General features: G+C 45.6%; 1 protein-coding gene across 4 annotated transcripts in view; it reads right to left on the bottom strand.

Moving 5' to 3' along the window:
• Positions 1-23,933, bottom strand: part of CLMN (calmin) — a 70,983-nt gene that overhangs the window by 30,448 nt on the left and 16,602 nt on the right. The window contains exon 1 of one of the 4 annotated variants that reach the window (XM_083732811.1): positions 8,815-8,973. The exons of 1 other annotated variant lie outside the window; for it this stretch is intronic. In XM_083732811.1, coding sequence (XP_083588937.1) covers position 8,815 — 1 coding nt within the window. In that variant the 5' untranslated portion in view covers positions 8,816-8,973. Of the gene's footprint in view, positions 1-8,628; positions 8,974-23,933 lie in introns of those variants that run through there. 2 more of the 4 variants (XM_083732812.1, XM_083732813.1) reach the window with 2 other exon arrangements.

Here is a 23,933-nt window from a genome sequence, read left to right as displayed (position 1 = left end):
TGGGCCCATCACCTCCTGGCAAATAGAAGAAGAAATGGAGGCAGCGAGAAATTTTACTTTCTTGGGCTCCATGATCACTGCAGATGTTGACAGCAGTCACAAAATTAAAATACGCCTGCTTCTTGGGAGAAAAGCAATGACAAACCTAGACACCATCTTAAAAAGCTGAGACACCTTGCCAACAAAGGTCCGTATAGTTAAAGCTATGGTTTTCCCAGTAGTGATGCATGGAAGTGAGAGCTGGACCATAAAGAAGTCTGATCATCGAAGAATTGATGCTTTTGAATTATGGTGCTGGAGGAGACTCTTGAGGGTCCCATGGACTGCAAGAAGATCAAACCTATCCATTCTGTTTGTTTGTTTTTTAAAATGATCTTTATTAAATTTTCAAAAGGTTACAAATAGCAGAGCAAAAGAAAAAGAAAAGAAAGAAAAAAAAATAAGAAAAAAGTAAGAAGACCAGAGAAGAACAGGAAACAACAACAACAAAAAAGATTTCCACCTTTTAAACTCATTTTCCTTAACTTCTTTTCAAGACTTCCCCACATCTCCCCCTATTGTATTCCATCTTCAGTTGTTTATTCGAGCACGTTTTCCACTTAATATCCTAAAACATAGTTTGTTTAAAATCATTTAACCCTAATTTAGTTAAGATAATTTTTCATAATAGAATTAAGCTTTAATTCATTATTATACTTTAGCCATTTATTCAAATATATACCTTAACCCTATATATAGAGGGGGGAAAAATAGAAAATATTAAAAAATTAGATATACCCTTCCTAAGGTTGCCACTATTTCCCCTCCACGGATTCCCCATTTTTATAGTAATAAAAAAGCCTATAATTTTTATACTCCTAAAGCAAAGAAAGAACAGACCCCCTTCAGACTGTTAGGTCCCACCCTTCCCTCCCCGGTTTCCATCCCTAACCAAAATCCATTTGGTCCATCTTTTTAGCCTGGTGATCTTTCGTCCGAGGCACGCAAGTCTCTCTCAGTCCCTTTCAGCCGATTTCTTCAAAAGTCTCTCTTGCTTAGCGCCCAGGGTCGAAGATGTATTTTCTCGATGCTGACCGTGATTCTTCCAATGAGACCTACTTGTTTACAGGTGGTGCTCCAACACTGTTTCCAAAATCTATATGTCCCAACTAGTCCGACTTTCACCTTGGTCGATTTAAAATTCTTCTTAGCAGGTCTCCAGTTCTCTTTTCTCTTGTGTATCATCTCAGCCATCCCTTCTTTCAGCTCCTCCTGCTTGGCAGATGTCTTCTCTTCCTCAATCTTTGATTCTTTTTCTTGTCCAACTGCCTGTGTTTTGAACAACAAGTCCTTTTCCAATTCAGTTGGTATATCTTCAGATAACTTCGAGTTTGAGGGGCTCGTAGACAAAACAAGGCGTTTCTCATTCATCTCTAACAACTTTCCCACGAGAGAGGTCAGCTTTTCCAAGCCAGCACGTATTTCCTGTATTCCCTGTTTTAGTTCCATTCTTGTAATGTCCAAGAATCCCCTCTAGAGGGATTCTGGTTACTTAATGATCTTTTCCCCTCCGACCCAAAAATCAAATTTGTTTGTAGCAATCTTTCTTTGTTTCCAATATTTTGTAACGGTGTAGCCGGTTAAAGTTTCAACTTTCAATTCTTCCGACTTTGACAGCTAGTTTGACAGCTGTCAAATGTTTCTATAAGTCCTCAGCAGGCTCTTAACCGGGATACTCCCGGGTTTGAGAAGAATGGTACTTAATTCAAACAAAATAAACTCTAGTCCTCCAGCACGTTAGCTTAGTCCTTTTAAATCCGTGGAATTTTTATCTTTATCCAATTCCGGCGGTTCTTCCCGCAACCTTAGTTGACAGGTCCTTGCTTTGAGCTGTTTACAATAGGGGGGAGATGGACTTCCTTTTTTTCAACTCCCCCGCTCATGCCAAATCCAAAGCCAAATATATTGTAATCCAATTTTCAAATTACTCACGGGTTGTTGTTCTTGCTTCTAAGTCCAAATTTAATAGGAAGAAGTCGGCGCTGACCGAAGAATGGCATGCGGCTTCGCTCGGCAGGGGAAGTGGAGGACTCACAGCACCACGCCGCTCCCTGGCACCCGATCCGTAGCCTTTAAAAAGGCTCCTTCACGAGTCGGGGGGGGGCGCTTAGGGTGCCCGCCGAGTCACCATGTCCACGGGCTCCGTGCCCGTGGTTTTTAAGGGTCTCCGTGTCGCCGGCACGGCAAGACCCAACCCCCTGCTGAGCCGATTCCCTCCGGAGCTCGGAGGGAATCCGCCATTAGCCAGTCGCGCCAACCCAGAAGTCTCAAACCTATCCATTCTGAAGGAAATCAGCCCTGAGTGCTCACTGGAAGGACAGATCGTGAAGCTGAGGCTCCAATACTTTGGCCACCTCATGAGAAGAGAAGACTCCCTGGAAAAGACCCTGATGTTGGGAAAGATGGAGGGCACAAAGAGAAGGGGACGACAGAGGACAAGATGGTTGGACAGTGTTCTCGAAGCTACCAGCATGAGTTTGACCAAACTGCGGGGGGCAGTGGAAGGCAGGAGTGCCTGGTGTGCACTGATCCATGGGGTCATGAAGAGTTGGACATGACTAAACAACAACAAGACGGTTAGATAGCACCTTGTATGCCTCTCTCTGGCAACTCCTTCAGTCAAGCTGGTGCCAAACTTATTGCTCTGCTTTCTTTTGGACCACATCAGCGAGACCGGGGGGGGGCTTGTTGTGTGGGCAGCTCAGGACCCCCATACACACTGCCCAGGCTTGCGCCCCAGGGAGGTCACTTCGGCGCTGCTAAATCAGCTGTTACGACTTCACCCCCGGAGGCACACTCCATTGTCTCTCAACAATGTGCATCCAACTATCAAACTGCAATAGTAGGAGGAAGGCTAGGCAGGGGGAGGGCTGGAGAGACTGGGAGTCCCTTTTATATTACAGTTGTTTCTGCCCTTCAACACCTTTTAAAATATATGCTTGTCACAACCAACACGAAATTAACAATGGCTCAGTTCATTTGAGGCTCTTCTGAAGATTGTGATGTGACTAGAACATACTAAATTCAGCCAGTGCAATCCAAATCCTTGGAGATAGTGGAAAGACCGTGAAAGCAAACAGAATTAGAGAGGACAGAGTATTAATAGTTTTGAAAAAGGCTGTGCAATGGTTCCTGGCTTTATGGGAACATTACTGAGGCTAAACAGAATCATCTCTGGCTCAAGCCAGAACTTCTGGAGCTCACCAGATGAATCCACACCTTCTTCCAGAGTGGACTTGCATCTGGCCAAGCCATTAAGGGTGTGCAACAACACACATTTAAGGGAGATTTGTTTAACCAGATCATGCAGCTAGGCATTTGCCTTCTTCCAGTTTTTAAGCGAGGCCTCTAAAACTGGTCCATCTGTTCTTTAGGAGTGCAGTAGAGTTATAGATTTTATCTTTCTTTCTTTTTAGTCGAGCGAAATGCAACAACTTTTTCTGCTGTTTGCAAGACCAGCATCCACCATTTTGTACTACCCAAGGGATCTGAGAGGGGGCGGGAAATTTGCTTCTTCAATTGAGTAGTACTTTAAACAAAAACGACAAAAAGGCCTCATGAGTTTGCATTGGATTTGGCTACCACTTAATAAAATGATGTTAGTTACTAAAAACAGCCCCTCTTGTTTTACTGGATTAGAACAGTAAAGCCTAATTTAATTGAAAAATAACTTCACCCTGTGTTCTTTTATTCCTGGAGGTTGCCAAGCTTTAAATTGCTCAAGTTATGAGTTTACCTACTCCGATTTTCAAATCATTTGTAGTGGCAAAATCACACAGATATTCTCTTTCTTCTCTCCCCCTCCATTTATTTCAGGATTCTGTGGAGATTTCATTTGGTGGGTAGAAAAGTAGAAAACACTCCACTGGGAGGACTAGACGGTGCTGGATTTTGATGGGATCCAGCAGGCTCCTTCTTATATTATGGGATGGGATGTGGAGACTGAGTTAAAGAAGAAAGGGTTAAAATCCCTTCACGTCTGCTCTGATCCCAGCAAATAATTACACAAACACCTCGCTGAAGTTTGCATTTTAAAAACCTGCATCCTAGAATTTCTTTTGGCTCTTTGTTAGAGGTATTTTCCAGAATTGGAAACTGTTGAACTGTCAGTGTTTTTCTTTTTTTAAGTATTTCACACACCTGTTATTCTCCTCTCTCCTTTCATATCTCGACAGAATCTCTTCTCATTCAGATAAACTGGTGTCAGAAAAGCTGGTTGCACACTTTACGAACTACTGCCGGCAATCCCATCCACTCCCACTTCCTTAAAAATCCAGATGTCGTTCCATTTCAGTTTTATTTTTGGCCACTGTGAGCACGCCGCATATTTTAAAATCGATTCCTATCTTCGAAAAACAGAGTTTATGCTATAATTTTCTCTGGCAATGGGTTATACAGCCATTCTTGATGGGATTATCTTCTATCTTGTTAATTATGGTGAAAAGCGCCCTGGAATTCTGAAATATGAAGTTACAGCGCAATGGGTAATTATACCAAATTACATAATGAAACATACACTTACTGCTATTTCATCCATGGCCAATACTACTCTGTAAGATTCACAAAGGACCGGGCCTACCATTGGGTAGGATGAAGCAAACCACCTCAACCCCACCTTCCTCTTTTAATGAACTTTTTGGTCTTTCCCAGTCTGCATCTATATCAGAATTGTTTTTATTTTATATTTTATCACTTGCTGTTTGCCAACTTGTGCTCCTCTGGGAAGAAGGGCAGGATATAAGTTAAAGAAATGAATGGCAGGCTTGGGGATGCTATTAAAAGGGCATTTTGTCATTTAGTTAATTTCACTGTTTTACCACCAGAGTTCCAGCAACTGGTATTCAGAAGCATTGCTGCCTCGCAACCGCGGGCACAGAACATAGTCATCATGTCTTGCTAGCAACCACAATAGAATCATAGAATTGTAGAGTTGGAAGGGACCTCCAGAGACATCTATTCCAACCACCTGCAATGCAGGAATCTCAGCTAAGGTAAAGATAAAGGGATCCCTGACCATTAGGTCCATTCATGGCCAACTCTGGGGTTGTGGTGCTCAACTCGCTTTATTGGCTGAGGGAGCCGGCGTACAGCTTCCGGGTCATGTGGCCAGCATGACTAAACTGCTTCTGGCGAAACAGAGCAGCGCACGGAAACGCCGTTTACCTTCCCACCAGAGCGGTACCTATTTATCTACTTGCACTTTGACGTGCTTTTGAACTGCTAGGTTGGCAGGAGCAGGGACCGAGCAACGGGAGCTCACCCCGTTGTGGGGATTCAAACCGCCGACCTTCTGATCGGCAAGTTCTAGGCTCTGTGGTTTAGCCCACAGTGCCACCCACGTCCCAATCTCAGCTAAAGCATCCATAATACATGGCCATCCAACCTCTACTTTAAAAACTCTAAGGAAGGAGAGGCCACGGCCTCTCAAGAGAGACCGTTTCACTGTTGAACAACCCTCTCCTCCATAGAAAAGGATGCTTACTTCAGATCGTTGCCCTCAAGCTCATGGTTTGCTGTACACAGAATAAATACGTTTCATGGGACAGGGTGGAGCTCAGCAGCCCTTTGCCTCCACATAACTGCTTACATGCCGCAAACACCCATACAAGGCTCTGTTCAGATCTCAAACTATCATCTGCTTGTAGAGCGTTGTGTTTATACAAAAACATATGGCAAACAGTTTGAAAGTCCTGCTAACTTAGTTTGTGAGAACATGGGCAAGGCTGCACGAGGCTGAACCGGTTTTGCACCTTAGGAGGAGGAGATGAAAGACTTGAGTGAGTGTGTGTGTGTCTGTGTGCGGCTCGTTGTTTGTTTCAATTCACCATGTCTTCATTTGCTTCACCCTTGATAGGAAAGTCAGAACTGGAGCAAAACGTTCTGTTCATGATGGAAAGGAGAACTTAACATTTGTCCCAGGAGTCATGTGAAATTCCATGTCCCCTGCCAGGGAAAGGAATCATTGTTCATAAAATGTATTTCTAAACTGAAGTTGCTATTACTATTTGGTTTAGAATACAAATTGTCCTGTAACTGTAAACTGTACAGGCTAGGGACCGAGCAACAGGAGCTCACCCCGTTGTGGGGATTCGAACCGTCAACCTTCTGATCGGCAAGCCCTAGGCTCTGTGGTTTAGACCACAGCGCTACTTCTGTACTTCTAATTCACATTATAGTAAATCTTTCTACATTTGCACCTATGCAGATACAAATTAGCACATGCACATTTTATGCAAACCATTCCCCCATTTAGTCCTCTTTTGGATTGATCGGTTTCCTCTCTTTCATTTATTCTTTATTATTTTTTAGGATGATCCTTCCTTCCCCTTAGATGAATGCTGTACTTTGGTGGGCAGCCACACTGATCAATTTATCTGTGTCCCCAAGACTATAAACACGACTGGGCTAAGAAGGAGGTAGCCACTGGGGTACCATCCAGATGTTGCCATACCCATCACCCCTGACTATGGGTCATACTGGCTGGGGCTGGTGGGAATTGTGGGACAATTCTATGATCCTAAGAACATATGGGAAGCACCACATTGGCTACCCTTGACCTAATACTGAAAACTGATGTTTATCGGCAGGGGAAAAACAAAAATCAAGTCAGGTTTTACAGTTTCATTGACTGATAATATGGGGATACAATCAACTGTTAGTTATCTTCTGTGCAAGCCCCACTGAAAAGGGCATCTGTGGTCACTGGAGTTTGCTTAATGAAGGAAGTTGGAGCAATGATGATTGACACAGGCCGGAAAACTGATTTGGACTTCACTATGGTCATTTGGTGCACTCGTATCTGGACATTAGCCCTCTTGGGAAAAATGACTTGCGCAGTTCGTAAAGCCTGTAGGCACTCTAGGAAGGCCTCATTTTAAACAACATGGATTGTCTTTTTCTCAGTTATCAACGAATTGACAGAGGGGAGGAAGTCCTCATGAACTAACGGGTTTCTGGAGACATTTCTCCATCAACTAGACCAGTGGTTCTCAATCGGCTAAGAACTGAGGACCACCTTGTTTTTCAAAAGTCAAACCATGGACTCGCTACTTTTGAAAAATGTTATATCTCTTTGGCAGTTAGGTGAATGACGCCACAGCCCCCCTGAGTGGGTGATGCAGATCCCCTGGGGTTGGCGGACTACCAATTGGGAACCACCAGACTAGACAATTACTGTCAGATCCGGGATATTTCTCCTCCATTTTCCTCCTCCTTAAACTTTTTTTCTGCTCCTACTTAGACAAGAGTACCTGTACTGTTCATTCACTTTATTGCTGTTTTTAAAAGAAGCTAGCACATGATTGCAGTTTCCCATAGCAGAAATCTGCCTTTCAGATAGATAGATAGATAGATAGATAGATAGATAGATATTTTTTCTAGAAAAAGAAGTGCCAGATCTCACCATGAACATCTCCCTTGTTCTCTTGTAATGGCAATGGCGCCCACCTGAAAGGTGCCATAACTGAGTTCCAGTGAGTTCCGGCTGAAAAAAAAGTCCTGGATATACAGCTATATGGCAATCAACCTAAATGGGATATGGCCAAAATAGACTACAAGGACAGCACAGTTTTCTGGCCTTAGCTAAATAAAATTCAATGCAAGGAAGGCGGGGGGAACGGCAACTGTGCACATGACAGCAGGAGGGAGAGGGAGTTGTCATGGCCCACTAAGAACCTGCACCACCCTTAAAGAGGTCAGATGGTCAAGTCTGCACTGGGTCTAACAGTTTGTGGGTTTATTAGCCCATGCTGAAGGTCACAGGTCCACTGAAAATGCCTGGAATTTCCCAACGATAATTTAGCTTCCCTGCTAGCTACAAAATAAGGTAACCCTTTGACAACATTCTGACTACGCCAGGCTTCAGCAATGTCTAAGGAGTATTTGAACAGCCCTTTCCTGAAAACGGATCCCCACTTGTATCACAAACAAATCATTTACAGCACTTATCTCCTTGAGCTTTCTACATTCTGGAACTTGAGCCCATGTGAAACGCGCAAAGAATTTTCCACAGTGAGTCCTTGTCATATATATATATTTTTACAATATAGTGAACAGGACAATATGTATTTAGCCCCAAAAATCTGTATCAAGGATGGGAGGTGTAGTCTAAAAATATTTGGAGGACACCAGGTTCAGGAAAACTGATGCATGGTATCAAGATGTGTTATATAACCCATTGAACATCACAATTATTAGGCATAAACACCAGCATGCGCATTGGGCTTCATTTTTCTCATCGCCCATCAACAAAAGATTTTGCTACTGGCCTCAGAGAGGGAAGGAGGAAGACGGCTTTGCAAAATGAGTTATCAACCCACAAAAATGTTTATGAGGCCTAGATCCATATCCATGACTCCTTTGTAGGCTAAAGGAAGGAGAATCAGCTCTTGTAAAACTTCCCTGCCCAGTTGCTGGATGCTGTTGCAAGTGGCTACTTCAAACACTAGGTCAGGATTCTTCCTTCTTGCCTTTTTAAAAGTACATACACATTCCACCTTAAAGGCTTCAAAGTGTTCCAGGCGGCCTACCGTAACCGTAGCAATGCAAACAACATCAAAACTGGATTAAGGATCTTAAATAGCAACCAACCCTTAAAATCCAAGGACAACCTGGTGACTCCTCAAATCCCTGCCCATTGGCCATGCTGGTCAGGGCTGGCAGGAGGGATGTGTGTATTGATGATATGCAATGTCCAGACTCTTAATATTTAAAAGAACTTTACATTCATAAGCATATAACTGAGGAGAATCGATTTACAATCCCATGCTTATTCACTTTGTTCCTTATAGAGACTTCTTCCTATTAACTTATAGGGATCTTCCTCTTTGTCTATTTCACTTCAGACAGTTCACAGTAACAGACACTGTCCTCATCACTATCCAGAGAAGCTTCTCTCAGCAGCCATTCTCCTCTCACAGAGAGAGAGAAGAACAGAAAACAGTTAAAAAATGACAGTTACTGGAATAACAGTCACAACAGAATGGAATGCCTCTCATGTGACTCACAGTCAGCCAATCACATGAGAGAGCTACTGCCAAAGGAAAAAACCCATGCTAAAAATACACAGCAATTTGAAATAAGCAAACATTCCCATTTCAGGAAATTAAACCATTATCAGCCCAGCTATATGATTGCCAGGACAATGGGAGTTGTAGTCCCAAACATCTGGAGGGCACCCCGCTGGCAAAAGCTGTTTTAGGTCCTATTTTGTGCAATAAAACAAAAACCGCTTTCCTGCTAAGCGGCATTCAAACTGGAGGCAGATAAGGCAACTGCTCACCTCCTGCGCCTCTTGGATAGACATCAGAGGAGCCATAATAAAATATCCAAGCCCTTCAATCTGTGACACTGATCTGAACTTAGGATTCCCCATGAGGGGCTCAAGAATCATGTTGCCAGGCAGCAGCGGATCACCATGTGGCCTAAATGTTTGATAACAAGATTTTGGTCCCTACACAGACTCATTAAAAGGATGTATCACATGACATCACAGTCTCTGAGCAGATCCTACATGATGGTATGAAGCCTCTGTTCACTTCCTTATCCATGCCTCAAACATTTCATGCATTAATGTAGCTGGTTTAGCATACAAACAAATTTTAAAACAGTATTTCTCAGAATAGCCAAGCTCCTACGACACAACTCTTTAGATGCATCAACCTAAGAATGCAAGTGAGACGCCCACAGAGTTCTGTCCCTTTTATGTACTGAGTTGAATAGGATCCAAAAGGCAGCAGTCTGATTGGTCCTAGAACAATAGGGCCTAGAATGCAGCAGTCTGATTGGTCCACAGGAGCCACCCAATCCAGCTCCAGGTGGAAGTGAATCCGCAACCTGATTGGCCTACAGAAGAATCCTGGAATTAGCCAATCACGTGGGGCCCATTGTGTATATAAAGCAGACATTCTGGGGCAACTTCTATTCCTCCTCACCACTATGAGCTGAATAAAGAGCATGAAATCCACTCTCGACTCCGAGTATATTTCAGTCCCTAATGCATCCGGGATTAGCCAGGCTACCTACAGGCATCACTCTTTTCGCAGAAGGAATCTGGTCCACTCCCCTTCCCTATGACTTGAAACATAAGGAAAGAAAGCCCTGCTGTTGTTGGCATCTGAAGAGACAATGGAGTGTGCCTCTGGTATTGGAGCCGAACTGCTGCATTAGTGACCTTCCTGGGGCGCAAGCCTGGGCAGTGTGTAGTATGAGGGTTCTGGGATGCTCTCGGCCTCGCTGATGGGGTCCAAAAGAAAGCAGAGCAATATGTTTGCACCAGCTTGGCTGCAGGAGTTGCCAGAAAGGTGCCACCCAACCACCTTAGGGACTCCCCTCCAGATTTCAATAGGATCTACTGTATTTTTCGCTCCATAAGGCGCACTGGACCATAAGGCGCACCTAGTTTTTAGAGGGGGAAACTAAGAAGAAGAAAAAAAATCCATAAGATGCACACACATTCCCCTTACTTTTTAGGAGGGAAAAAGTGTGTCTTATGGAGCAAAAAATACAGTACTCCTCAGCCTTTTCTTCTCCCAAAGGTATCCTGCAAGGCAGCACAGGTTCAGGATCAGAGTTTTCTGTCTCCTAGATGGGCTACCTTCTGAGGTCAACAAGCACCATCTGCCCTTCACTTCCCTCTAAAGCAGGCATAGGCAAACTCAGCCATCCAGATGTTTTGAGACTACAATTCCCATCATCCCTGACCACTGGTCCTGTTAGCTAGGGATGATGGGAGTTGTAGTCCCAAAACATCTGGAGGGTCGAGTTTGCCTATGCCTGCTCTACAGCTTGTGCAGAAACCGCCTTCTTGACCAGTAGACCCACTATTGATCTCGTCCACTCGTTCACACACAGGGGAAGTTCTTAACTCACCAAGAGTTTGAGACCCATTGGCTACCCTCACTTGGTTTAGCCGGCTAGTCAAAGTCAGTCCACAGGTGAGAACTGAGTGCAGGGTGGGGACCAAAGGTAGAGAAACTACCTCAGAAGGAGGACAACGTTTCCCCCACCAGAGGCATTAGCCCTCCCCTAACACCCCATATACCTCAAAGTATCTGTTTAATCAGGGGGTGGAAGCGTCGAGCATTGCTGTATTACTTAAACCAGGAACCTGTGGTCCTCCAGCTGTTAGAGGACTACAACTCCCATCAGCCCCAGCCAGCACGGTCAATAGTCAGGGATTATGGGTGTTGGAGTCTAGCTCCTATGGACCCAAATCAATGTCTCGGTGGGAGGTACCTGTGAGCCCCACATAAGTTGCTCTGAGCTTTCCAAGCTACAGCAGAAGTACAGGCATAAATCATGCCCATCTCCACCATTCCGAAAGGATCATGTCTGCATAAAACCCACGTGCTAGCAGAAGCCTCATAACATTACCGCTGCCAGGACGCGAACAGCTGCTCTCGGAGTCAGCCTTTGGCAGCTTTTGCATGTTTAGATTGGCCCATCCCTCAAAGCTCCTTCACTGCTCAGGAAATGTATGTTACCTTTTAACACAGCAAACACTGATTAAGAAAGAGGGGGCCGCAAGTTCAGAAAAACCGAGTGTGTTACGCTTTGGAGGCACTCCTGATGAGTGCAAAAAGAAAAACTGCTCTCCACATATGCACTTAATTGTTCTCACAAGGACTGTAAGTGCAGGTAGCACATGCACAAGTGCTTTCAAATGCTTCACAGATTAGCGTCAGGGGGAGCAGAGGGCATCGTGCAGAAGTCTGGAATCATCTCAAGGAAAACAAAGAAAAAGAATTAACGCCAATCCTTCAGGATTTAAATGTTTTCTAAATTCTCTTTTCAGGGCTCACTCCTTTTTTCTTTTCTTTTTTTAAGGGAACACTTCCTTAGCCCTGCAATGCCAAAGCAATTGTTGACATCTGTCTGTATCGGGAGACAATGGAGGAGTGGACCTTTGTGGGTGAGGTCCACTTGTTGGAAGATTGCAGCATTCGCTGTGGCTGTAGACACCGAATGCCACAGAATTGCAAAAGGTTGTTTCATGCATTTCCCAATCTATGAGGTTTTAAAGTGCACATCCAGAAATGCACAGTGCAAATGTCCACAACAGAAGCACATTGATCAGGGAACCATGATTGGCTACAATGATCCGCAGCGTGCAGATGGGTGGAAAACCTGCGATTGCCTTTGTGCAATGTGTGAGCTGTTCCTAAGAATCCAATCAATGGGACTGGATTCAGAGAGCCATAATGTACACCGATATCCTTTGGGGCCTGGCTCAAGCTGTAAAAAGCTCAAACATGCTCTTGATATCAATTAGGTGAAAAGAAAAAAATGTGGCCAACTCAGTGTCAGAAGTGGAGTGAAACTTTAGTATTATTATTCCTGTGTTGGGGTTCAGTGTGAGTGAAGACTACTACCCTGTGCAAAAATTAGCCAGTTCAGTCAAGTCTTAAGTTACAAGTGTGTGCAGCCCATGCATTTTCCAGTAATATGAACAGATAAACTAAACACAGCCAGACCCAAGATTTAACTCTGATCTCTGGAACACTTCCTGAGATTTCAAGTAATCTAGCCTGACAACCTTTCTCAACTTGAAATTAGACCTGCCCAGATCAATCAGGTCCTGCCTTTTGTTCTTTCTAGCTTGCTTATGGAAAAGTCAATATATGCAGAGAGTTCCTACCCATAGCAAACCCAAAACCCTTTTGCTGAAGAAGGGACTGCTGGCAAGCTGACAGCATTACATAGCGAAGCCTTGCTCGCTGAGACTTCTCATTCGGATCACAAGGTATGAATTACAGCCAGAGAAAATCAAGTTGTTAAGGATGAAATTGCCTTCACAGGAATGTCTGGGTCCAGTATATTCCAAACCAATTTATATCACAGATGATTTTTATTTTTTTGGTGGTATGCCTAGAAGAAAAAAGGCCTGGTCCAACAGGGCAGGATTTGAACCCGAGCTACATTAACATTCAGATTCCATCCAGCTGTAACCCCGTCAGATGGAACCAATTTTAAAACAAAAACTGGTATCCGCTCTTTTGAAAGATGATGCCAAATATGTAGTATGACTCATTCTTTCAGCAAGAACTACAAATGGACAGCCCATTTTTGAGAGTGGCCTCCATGCATATGACCCAGGAACAGTGTCAGAAACTGACATATTCTTAGGAGGGTCCCTTCTCCAACCTTCAGAAAATAGCTGGAAGTGGGGAGGCAGAAAAAGGTCCTCCTTTCCTTCCACTCTGCAGTTTTAATCCAAAATCTTAGGTGCAGTATAGTGCCCAGAGCTCAGAAACTGCTTGTGCTAATGAAATTCCCTGTCGCAAAGTGTGCCTTAGAACAATGGGAGTTTTGAACACAGCCTGTTAATATGCAGGAAGTGTCCTTTGCATGAACCAGAACCTACATGTGGGCACAGTGTGTACAGTAACATAAGACGAACCTGCTGGATCAGACCCCTGACCCATCTACTCCAGACGTTCTTGGGCTACAGATCCCATCAACCCTAGTCTGCACATCCAATGGCTATGGATTGTGGGAGTTGTAGTTCAAGAACATTGAGAGGGCACTATGTTACCTATACTCTCAGCCAATGCCTCTTATTACAACTAACAGATTGGAGAAAAATAATTGTGTGTGTGTGTGTGTGTGTGAGAGAGAGAGAGAGAGAGAGAGAGAGAGAGAGAGAGAACCTGATGATTGTTCAAACTAAAATTACTTTCCATCATGTTTTATTTAGGCCTGCATTATTGTATAGGGATGAGCAATCCAAGCATGTGTGACCTGCAGATGTAACTTGTGTTTATCTTTTATGAAATGGCTTTGAAAAGCAGCGGCAGCAGCTTAGAATCCACAACCAACCATAACAAACATAATTTGATCACATGGAAGTCCTGAGCACCCATTTGGAAAATTGAATTTGGAATGGGAGAAGAAGAATGCAAGATAGATACCAGCCTCGTGATATGAATGAATGCTGTTGAATCTGATTCACCACAGAGGTTAAGATGACCTGGTCCTCCCACTCGCCAATGTAGCTTGTTGAGTCATGATCCGAGCTGTTCCCAAAAGCTGTGCATTGCAACTTAGCTGAACCTCTGAAATTCTGGACCCGTGAATATCTAGAAATGGAAATGTTGCAATCTGCGCCAGGGGTGGGGAAGAGATGTGGCTAGGTGGCTATCTGGGAATGCGCTATATTGAAGCAGTGTCTCCACTCCTATCGTCCAGCCCAGACACTGATGTCCAGTTCAGAGGTCCTTCTGGCAGTTCCCTCACTGTGAGAAGTGAAGTTACAGGGAACCAGGCAGAGGGCCTTCTCGGTAGTGGCACCTGCCCTGTGGAACGCCCTCCTACCAAATGACAAAGAGATGACCAATTACCTGACTTTTCAAAGACATCAGAAGACAGCTCTGTATCAGGAAGTTTTTTATGTTCAATGTTTAGTTGTGTTTTTATATTACAGTGGTGCCTCGCAAGACGAAATTAATTCGTTCCGCAAGTCTTTACATCTTGCGAGTTTTTCGTCTTGCGAAGCACGGTTTCCCATAGGAATGCATTAAAAATCAATTAATGCGTTCCTATGGAAACCGCCTTCAGACCAGGTCCGGGGACAGTCTGTCCCCCGACCTCTCCTGAAGGCCGGTGGGGGGCGAAAGTCTTTGCTCCCCCCCCGCCTGCCTTCCCGGGACAGCGGAGACTTCTCCGCTGTCCCGGGGCGGTCTTAAAATGCTGGCGGGCGGCAGCGAAGCCTTCGCTGCCGTCCCCCAGTATTTTAAAAGCCCCTGGGACAGCGGAGACTTCCCGGGGCGATTTTAAAATGCTGGCGGGCATTTAGCATTCTTCTCTCTCACCACCTCAATAACCAGCCTCTTTCGGTTTGCTCCTTGCTTCTCTGTTACTGCCTAGAGCTGTGATAAGAGCAGCCATCAGTGTTTGAGACACACACACTGTCCTCTGTCCACAGCCGCACTCAAAGTCATATTTGTGCTCCAAATTGCTTGTGTGCTGCTTGCTTGTAGCCCAGCTCCTCTCCCTAATCTCTCTGCTAAATATCAAATCTGTTGCAAGAACCTGATATACTACCAAAAACAAAATAAAAATAAATTGCTGTGCATCTACCCACGTTCCCCTTGGGGCTTAATTTGAGGCAGAGCTCTAAACTGAGTTTAACATTAGCATAAAGACCTGCGGAAAATACAGAGGACAGTTGAACTTGTCAGAAAGCAATCTATGAAACTGCCTTATACTACTGCATCAGGCTGCCCATTCTACCCAGTCCAGCCTTTCCCTATGTGATAGAATCATAGAATTGTAGAGGTGGAAGGGACCCCAAGAATCATCAGCTCCAACCCCTGCAATACAGGAATCTCAACTATGGCATCCATCCTCTGCTTAAAAACCTCCAAGGAAGGTCCACCATCTTCCAAGGGAGCCCGTTCTACTGTCGAACAGCTCTTACTGTCAGAAAGTTCTTTCTGATATTTGGTCGGAATCTCCCTCCAGAGCAGGAAAAAACAAGCTTGCTCCATCTTCCATGTGGCAGCCCTTGATATATTGGAGGACAGCTATCATATCTCTTTTTTACCAGGCTAAACATACCCATCTCCCTCAACCATTCCTCATCAGGCTTGGTTTCCAGACCCTTGATCATCTTGGTCTTCCTCCTCTGCACATATTCCAGCTTGTCAATATCCTTAAATTGTGGTGCCCAGAAATGGACACAGTAGACAGTATTCTAAGCATGGTCTGACCAAAGCACAATAGAGTGGTACTACTACAGTGGTACCTCTGGTTAAGAACTTAATTCATTCTGGAGGTCCATTCTTAACCTGAAACTCTTCTTAACCTGAAGCACCACTTTAGCTAATGGGGCCTCCCACTGCTGCGCAATTTCTTTTCTCATCCTGAAACAAAGTTCTTAACCCGAGGTACTATTTCTGGGTTAGCGGAGTCTGTAACCTGAAACATCTGTAACCCGAGGTACCGCTGTACTTCCCCTGATCTGGACACTATACAGTCATACCTCGTGTTGCGTTTGCTTCAGGTTGAGCGTTTTCAGGTTGCGTCCCGCGGCGACCTGGAAGTACTGGAAAGGGTTACTTCCGGGTTTCACTGCTCGTGCATGCACAGACGTTCAAAATGATGTCAGTGCATGCGCAGAAGCAGCAAATCTGCACATGTTGTGATCCCGTTCACAACCAGAGGTACCACTGCACTACTGTTGATGCAACCTAGAATAGCGCTAGCTTTTTTTTTTTGCTGCTGCTGCATCATCACACTGTTGAGTCATGTTAAACTTGTGGTCTACTAAGACCCCTAGATCCTTTCCACATGTACTGTACTACTGGCAAGCCAAGTGTCCCTCATCTTATATTAGTACAGCTAGTTCTTCCTGCCTAAGTGCAGAACCTTAAATTTGTCCCTATTGAAGTTTGTTTCGTTAGCTTGGGCCAAGTTCCCCAATCTGTTGAGGTCATCTTGAATGCCCTCCAACTTGTTGTGGATTGCAACTCCCAACATCTCCGAACCAGTTGACCAAGCTGCCTGGGGCTGATGCAAGTTGGAGTCCCACAACATCTAGAGGACACCAGGTTGAGGAAGGCCAGCACAGCACAGCGCTCTCGAATCTGACCGCCTGCAGCTCTCCCTGAAACCTTTTAACTGGAGATGCCAGGAAATGAACTTAGAATTTTCTTCATCTAAAGCACGTACTATAGTAGGGTGTGTCTGGCCTGTAGAAAGTCTCAAGGGCCACCCAGGGAGCTCCAAAGAGAAGCATTTGGTCCCCAGCACCGAGGTTCCCAATCCCGGCTCCAAGGCATCACTTCTTTTGGAATAGCCTGTATTTTACTCTTGAAATAGGCTTCCTCAACATCTAGAGGGCACCAGGTTGGGGGAAAGCTGCTCTAAATAGTAATTCCTATCTGTTCCTCAAATTAAACCAAGGACAGGCTGAAATTACCCATCAATTATAGTCTCACCTCCAGGGAATGATTTGTGCTCCATGGGAAGGCTTGAAGCTGCACAGCTAAAAGCAGCTGCCTCTTGGTTTAACAACGGCAGACAAAACGTGCAGAGATGCCCTTAAATTATACATCGAAACACAGGATTTTAAAGTCCACCACGGTGCACACATTTCATGCATTATTCCTTGACAGCCACATTTTTAAAAAGACGCTACAGCTGATATTTTTAGCCGGCTTCGCTGCTCTCCAGTATAGTAAAAACGAACAGCAAAGTTTGGGCTTTAATAATATATGGGGAAGGCGCAGCTGATGGTTTTGTATATTTTGCACACTGCTACGGGCTTTTCGAAGATGTGCGATGGGACACAGTGTGGCCTTAAGGTATTATGCTCTGCCGGACAATTTTCTCTCTGCCAGGCCTTGGTCTGCTATTTTTAAAGGTTGTACAGAGATTCCTTCATTTATTTAATTTTTTCAACATTGTTAGATATGGACAATTGACACAGGGTTGTGTTAATTACAAATGAGGCACATGTTGGTAAGCAAAAGACCTAACCAAATGCCTGGATTGGTCCAGCTAGCTCAGGGTAGTTTACAGCACTGACTGGCAGCAGCTCTCTGGAGTTCCAGGCAAGGGGCCTTTCCCAGCCACTACCTGCTGAGGCTGAGGCTGAGAACTGAACCTTGGACATGCAGAGGAGATGCTCTACCACTGAGCTATACCTCTAAACGGCGTGCGCCATCCTTGTACCTGCACAAAGACACAGGACTGATGGCAATTCATCTACTGTTCATCTGTGCTGCCAGGGGCTAGCTGCTTACTTATTTATTTGCTACCTATCTGACTGGGTAACTCCAGCCCCTCTGGGTGGCTTCCAACAAATTAGAACACAATTAGACATCAAACATTAAAAACTTCCCTATACAGGGCTGCTTTCATATGTCTTCTAAAAGTCAGATAGTTGTTTATTTCCTTGACATCTGATGGGAGGGTGTTCCACAGGGCGGGCGCCACTGCCAAGAAGGCCCTCTGCCCGGTTCATTGTAACTTCACTTCTCGCAGTGAGAGAACCGCCAGAAGGCCCTCAGTGTCCAGGCTGAATGATGGGGGTGGAGACGCTCCTTCAGGTACACAGAGTCAAAGCTTGTATACAAGGCCAAAGCCCCTCCATACCTTAAGGAACACCTCTCCTCTCCAAACAAGCCAACCAGGACCCTGCACTTGCCACGCGAGGCCCTTCTCTGTGTCCCCCCTCCCCAAGAGGTTCAGATGGTAGCAACATGAGAACGGGGAGAACGGGCCTTTTCTGTGGTGGTTCCCCATTGATGGAATGCTCTTCCTTGATAGGTTTGCCTGCCGCCATCATTACCTGTCTGTAGGCGGCCAGGGGAAAACAATTCTCTTTACGCAGGCCATTATATGATCTATGGCCTGTTCAATATGCTGGGCTGGGGGGAGTTTGTTATTATAATTATTATTGTGCTGTGTATTACTATGCTCTGATGCTCTGTATTACTTTTTTATCATTACATTGCGTCCATTATGTTCAGCTCTCCTGGATCTTTGGATAAAGGGAGGTATAGAAAATGAATGAATGAATGAATGAATGAATAACAAGAGGAGGCTGGAAACTTGAAGCACAGGTTGCAGGCACATCAGTGCAAGCATGTAGTCACCTGGACCTTAACCCCAGCAGCCTACACCAGAATTCCTGTTGTTACGCAGCTCACATTCTACAGGTGTTGAGAGTACATTTCTCCATAGGTTTTGGAGCAGAGCCCTGATTAAAATGTTAGCAAGTCAGCTTTTTCCAGGACAATATTAATTGTTCACCCCCCTCCTTCCCCCAATGTCATCTATGTCGGGTTATATTGAAGCCTGCCCTAAATTCTTGAAACAGGTCAGAAAAAAAGTCTAAAAATAAATACAGGACACATTAGCCTGCCAACTTCATTCAGTTGGTCTTACGCTGGTGACCATAGTTAGCTAAATTAATGTATAACAGAAAAAGGGAAAGCGGGGGGCGAGGGGGAGGGGAGGAAGCTGCTTCACTGTTCCTCCATTGATTACAAAAGCTGGTTGTATCTGCGCTTGTTTCGGTGCAACCCAGAGCCAGCGATGCTTTAGGTCTTCAGTTTCACCTAAATTCTCCATGCATGCAAAATTAATACAGTAGGATTGCATCTCACACATATTTTACTTACTCACATCTTTACATGCTTGGCCAAATTCTTTTTTTAAAGGGGGGGGGGGCAAAGTAGGAGCAGGCCATCAGTGAAAAGAGCTTTTAAGCTCTCTGCCTAGCTTTCCAGGCTTTGGAGGCCTTTGCACGATCTCGCAGGACCGTTCAAGATCTCGTGACGTCATGCGAATGTTTCCAGAACTCAGTAAGCTCTTCACCTGCCTTGCCTGTGGGCAAGGGTCACTTAGCTTTGGAAAAGCAGGTAAAGGTAAAGAGACCCCTGACCATTAGGTCCAGTTGTGGCCGACTCTGGGATTGCGGCGCTCATCTCGCTTTATTAGCCGAGGGAGCCGGCGTACACCTTCCGGGTCATGTGGTCAGCATGACTAAGCCACTTCTGGCGAACCAGAGCAGCACACGGAAACGCCGTTTACCTTCCCGCTGGAGCGGTATCTATTCATCTACTTGCACTTTGACGTGCTTTCGAACTGCTAGGTGGGCAGGAGCAGGGACCGACCAATGCGAGCTCACCCTGTTGCGGGGATTCGAACCGCCAACCTTCTGATCGGCAAGTCCTAGGCTCTGTGGCCTAACCCACAGCACCACCCGCATCCTTTGGAAAAGTAGGAAAGGTCTTATGCGGACAGTTGTGGGAGAGCTCAGACAGCACGAGACTCTTAATCTCAGGGTCATGAGTTTGAAGCCCATGTTGGGTGAAAGACTCCTGCATTGTAGTGGTTGGGCTAGATGACCCTCACGGCCCCCACCAATTCTACAATTATATGATTTTTGACTTTATGTGCTTCCTGCCCCACACCTCACCCTGGAACGTAACTCCCATGCCATATGTGATCCTACTGTAATAGTTATATACAAATGTCAGGGTAAGAGATGCTGAAAACAGTTTTAGGATTCCTCAGGTTGATAAAACAAAGTTAGCAATAATCAGAATGTAGGTTTCCCTTTTTTTTAAAAAAAGGTGGCACTTCTGCTCTCCAGATGATCTCCATAATATTTTTTAATGTGACATATTCAAGTTTTACTCCTCCACAGCATGCTTTCTGAGACCAAAATGCCCAATGCCTAATTGACATCAGGACAGAACTAATACACAAGGTAAATAAATGCTTTCCTGAAATGGAAAGAGTTACAACATTTTTTAAAAAATCATTCTAAATTCTAAAGTTTGGTTCTGTGGAAAGGAGAAAAAGAATTAAAAAACACAGCTCCCTTCCAAACCTGAAGGTATCTAAGGTAGCAATCTGCTGTACCCAGACATAATTTGTTTAATGATCTGCCTTTGCTTTTGATCTGAACATCTATGACTATGGATATTATTTTTATCTGCATGCGTTCCAAGTGTATCTTATACATAAGCCTCCTCTGGTGAGAGCTTGCTTTGAGAGGATCGCTTGTGACCTCAAATTGCATTAATCAATTTGGATGGATGCAACAGCAAAACCCTTCTCCTTCTTTTGCACAAGGGCATAGGTATAGCTGTGCTGAATCCGGTCAAAGACCCATCTAAGCCCAGCATCCTGTTCCCACAGTGGCCAACCAGACACCTGTGGGAAGCCCATAAGCAGTACCTGAGCACCACAACACTTTCCCCACTTGTGATTCCCAGCAACTGATAGCGAGAGGCACACCGCCTCTGATAACACCAGATGTGTCGTTCTTTTACCACATAGGTAAAGGTAAAGGTACCCCTGCCCGTACGGGCCAGTCTTGACAGACTCTGGGGTTGTGCGCCCATCTCACTCAAGAGGCCAGGGGCCAGCGCTGTCCGGAGACACTTCCGGGTCACGTGGCCAGCGTGACATCGCTGCTCTGGCCAGAGCCAGAGCCGCACACGGAAACGCCGTTTACCTTCCCGCTGGTAAGCGGTCCCTATTTATCTACTTGCACCCGGAGGTGCTTTCGAACTGCTAGGTTGGCAGGCGCTGGGACCGAGCAGCGGGAGCGCACCCCGCCGCAGGGATTCGAACCACCGACCTTTCGATCGGCAAGTCCTAGGCGCTGAGGCTTTAACCCACAGCGCCACCTGCGTCCCTGGGCTTTTACCACATACCATTCTGGAAAATTTCCACTTTGTGCTTCCCTATAGACAACAGATAGAACTCATTGGCTTGGCGTCTATGGATTAACACAAGAATTTCCATACCAAGCTATATAATAGCTCTGGAAACTCACAAAGAGCACATGGCGGAAATACAGGAAGCTGCCTTATACTGAGTCAGACCAATTGTTCCATCTAGCTCAGATTGACTGGCAGGGCTTCGTGTAGGTGTAACCCTACCTGGAGAACCCGGCGGTTGAATTTTGGACATTTGCATGCAAGGCAAGTGCTCTACAACCGAGCTGCAGACCTTCCATAATGGTGATGGCTGTGACGTCCCTGGAGTCCCACACAAGACCATGGCCCGCAGAAATGCCTGGGCAAATGAGAGTAACTGTCATGGACTTGGCTGGGTGCAGAGGAGTGGTGGGAGGCATCAGATAGGGAACCCCAAAGGGAATCCCCAAGGGAAGAAGGTTCAGGCTGCTGAAGAGTCCAGGGAGTCTCCCCCTCCTGCTGCAATGGGCAGCTTCCCTCCTAGAACACGCAGAGAAATTAAGAGAGGAGACCAGGAGACCAAAGAGAGGCTAGAGCAAGGGTCAGTAAACTTACCGCGCCTCGGGCCGGTGTGTCCAGCGCCAATCGTGCAGTGAACCGGAGGGTGGTGGAGCACACGCCCATACGCGGGCACACACGCTATTTCTGGCACTCCTCCGGGTCAGAGGAGCGCCGAAAATAGCTTGTGCGCATGTGCACGGGCCTCCTCCGACCAGAAATAACGCTTGCACATGCACAAATAACGCATGCGCATGCGCACAAGCTATTTCCGGTGCTCCTCCAACCCAGAAGTGGGGAACCACGCAGCAAAGCACTGGTAAGAGCTGGTGGCGGCAGCAGGGGTCGCTGCGGGCTGAATAAACGAGTCCCTCGGGCCTTATCTGGCCCGCGGGCCTTAATTTGAGGACCCCTGGGCTGGACGAAGGAGCCTTGGGTTGCTTGGAAAGGACCTGGGAGAGGAAGCATCTTAGAAAGTGCTGGGATGGTGGGGACTTTCCATCCTCGCAACTGCTCCATTGGGGAGGTGTTGCTGGAATCACCAAACCTGGGCTGTTTTGTTTCTTTGAGTAAAGAAACTTAATTGGCATCAGACGCTTTATTGTTTTATTGCTGATATACTTCTGACTCCAGCTTCTTCACAATAACATTCCTGACCACTGACCACGCTAGCTGGGGCTGATGGAAGTTACTAGTAACCTATAGAGGGTAACCATACTGGCTGACCCTATGCTACAGGATCAGGATTTCAAGGAATGTTATGCCAATAATGCACATGCCAGCAGACCAGGTACATCATGTGCCCATTCCTAGTAGCAATCCAGATCAAAGGATCCCCTTTTTTGTCTCCAAATTATATGCATCTGTTAGATTTCTGGCTGCTTTTGATCCTTCTGACAAAGGCATAATGTTTCAAGTTAATAAGGCCAGAATGCAACATTTCAAAAAACACACACACACAAAAGCACACAATGGTTGCCACAAGAGAAAATTAAGCCTACCGAGCAAAAACCTTCTCTGACCTTGGCATGGGCACAAGAGAATAGTTACTTTTAGAACCTGTATCAAACTTGTCAAAATGAAACTGGAACAAAAAGTACTTTCCCAACTTTCCAACTTTGTGTACCTACAAAAATTAAAGCTACTTTCAAGAACTGGGAAGAAATGAAGAAGTTTGCAGTTATTTGAGTATTAAAAGATTTCTGCCACAAGAGGGTCTCTTTCCTTAATAGGATTTAGGACCTAGCATTTATTTATTTATTTAAAGCTGGCTGTCAAGATGGAATAACAACAACATCAACAACAACAACAATTTATTATTTATACCCCACCCATCTGGCTGGGTTTCCCCAGCCACTCTGGGCGGCTTCCAACAGAATATTAAAATACAATAGTCTGTCAAACATTAAAAGCTTCCCTAAACAGGGCTGCCTTCAGAAGTCTTCTAAAAGTCTGGTAGTTGTTTTTCTCTTTGACATCTGGTGGGAGGGCGTTCCACAGGGCGGGTGCCACTACCGAGAAGGCCCTCTGCCTGGTTCCTTGTAACTTGGCTTCTTGCAGCGAGGGAACTGCCAGAAGGCCCTCGGTGCTGGACCTCAGTGTCTGGGCAGAATGATGGGGGAGGAGACGCTCCTTCAGGTATACTGGACCAAGGCCGTTTAGGGCTTTAAAGGTCAGCACCAATACTTTGAATTGTGCTCGGAAACGTACGGGGAGCCAATGTAGGTCTTTCAAGACCGGTGTTACGTGGTCTTGGCAGCAGCTCCCAGTCACCAGTCTAGCTGCCGCATTCTGATTAGTTGTAGTTTCTGGGTCACCTTCAAAGGTAGCCCCACGTAGAGCGCATTGCAGTAATCCAAGCAAGAAATAACTAGAGCAGGCACCACTCTGGCAAGACAGCCTGTGGGCAGATAAGGTCTCAGCCAGCATACCAGATGGAGCTGGTAAACAGCTGCCCTGGACACAGAATTGACCTGCGCCTCCATGGACAGCCGTGAGTCCAAAATGACTGCACACCTGGTCCTTCGGGGCACAGTTACCCCATTCAGGACCAGGAAGTCCTCCACACCTGCCCGTCTCCTGTCCCCCAAAAGCAGTACTTCTGTGTTGTCAGGATTCAACCTCAATCTGTTAGCTGCCATCCATCCTCCAGCCGCTTCCAGGCACTCACAC

The sequence above is a fragment of the Podarcis gaigeae genome, assembly GCF_964106915.1.
Source record: "Podarcis gaigeae genome assembly, chromosome: 1".
NCBI lineage: Eukaryota > Metazoa > Chordata > Lepidosauria > Squamata > Lacertidae > Podarcis > Podarcis gaigeae.
The sequence above is the reverse complement of the archived record's forward strand: the minus strand, read 5'-3'. Positions and strand labels throughout refer to the sequence as shown.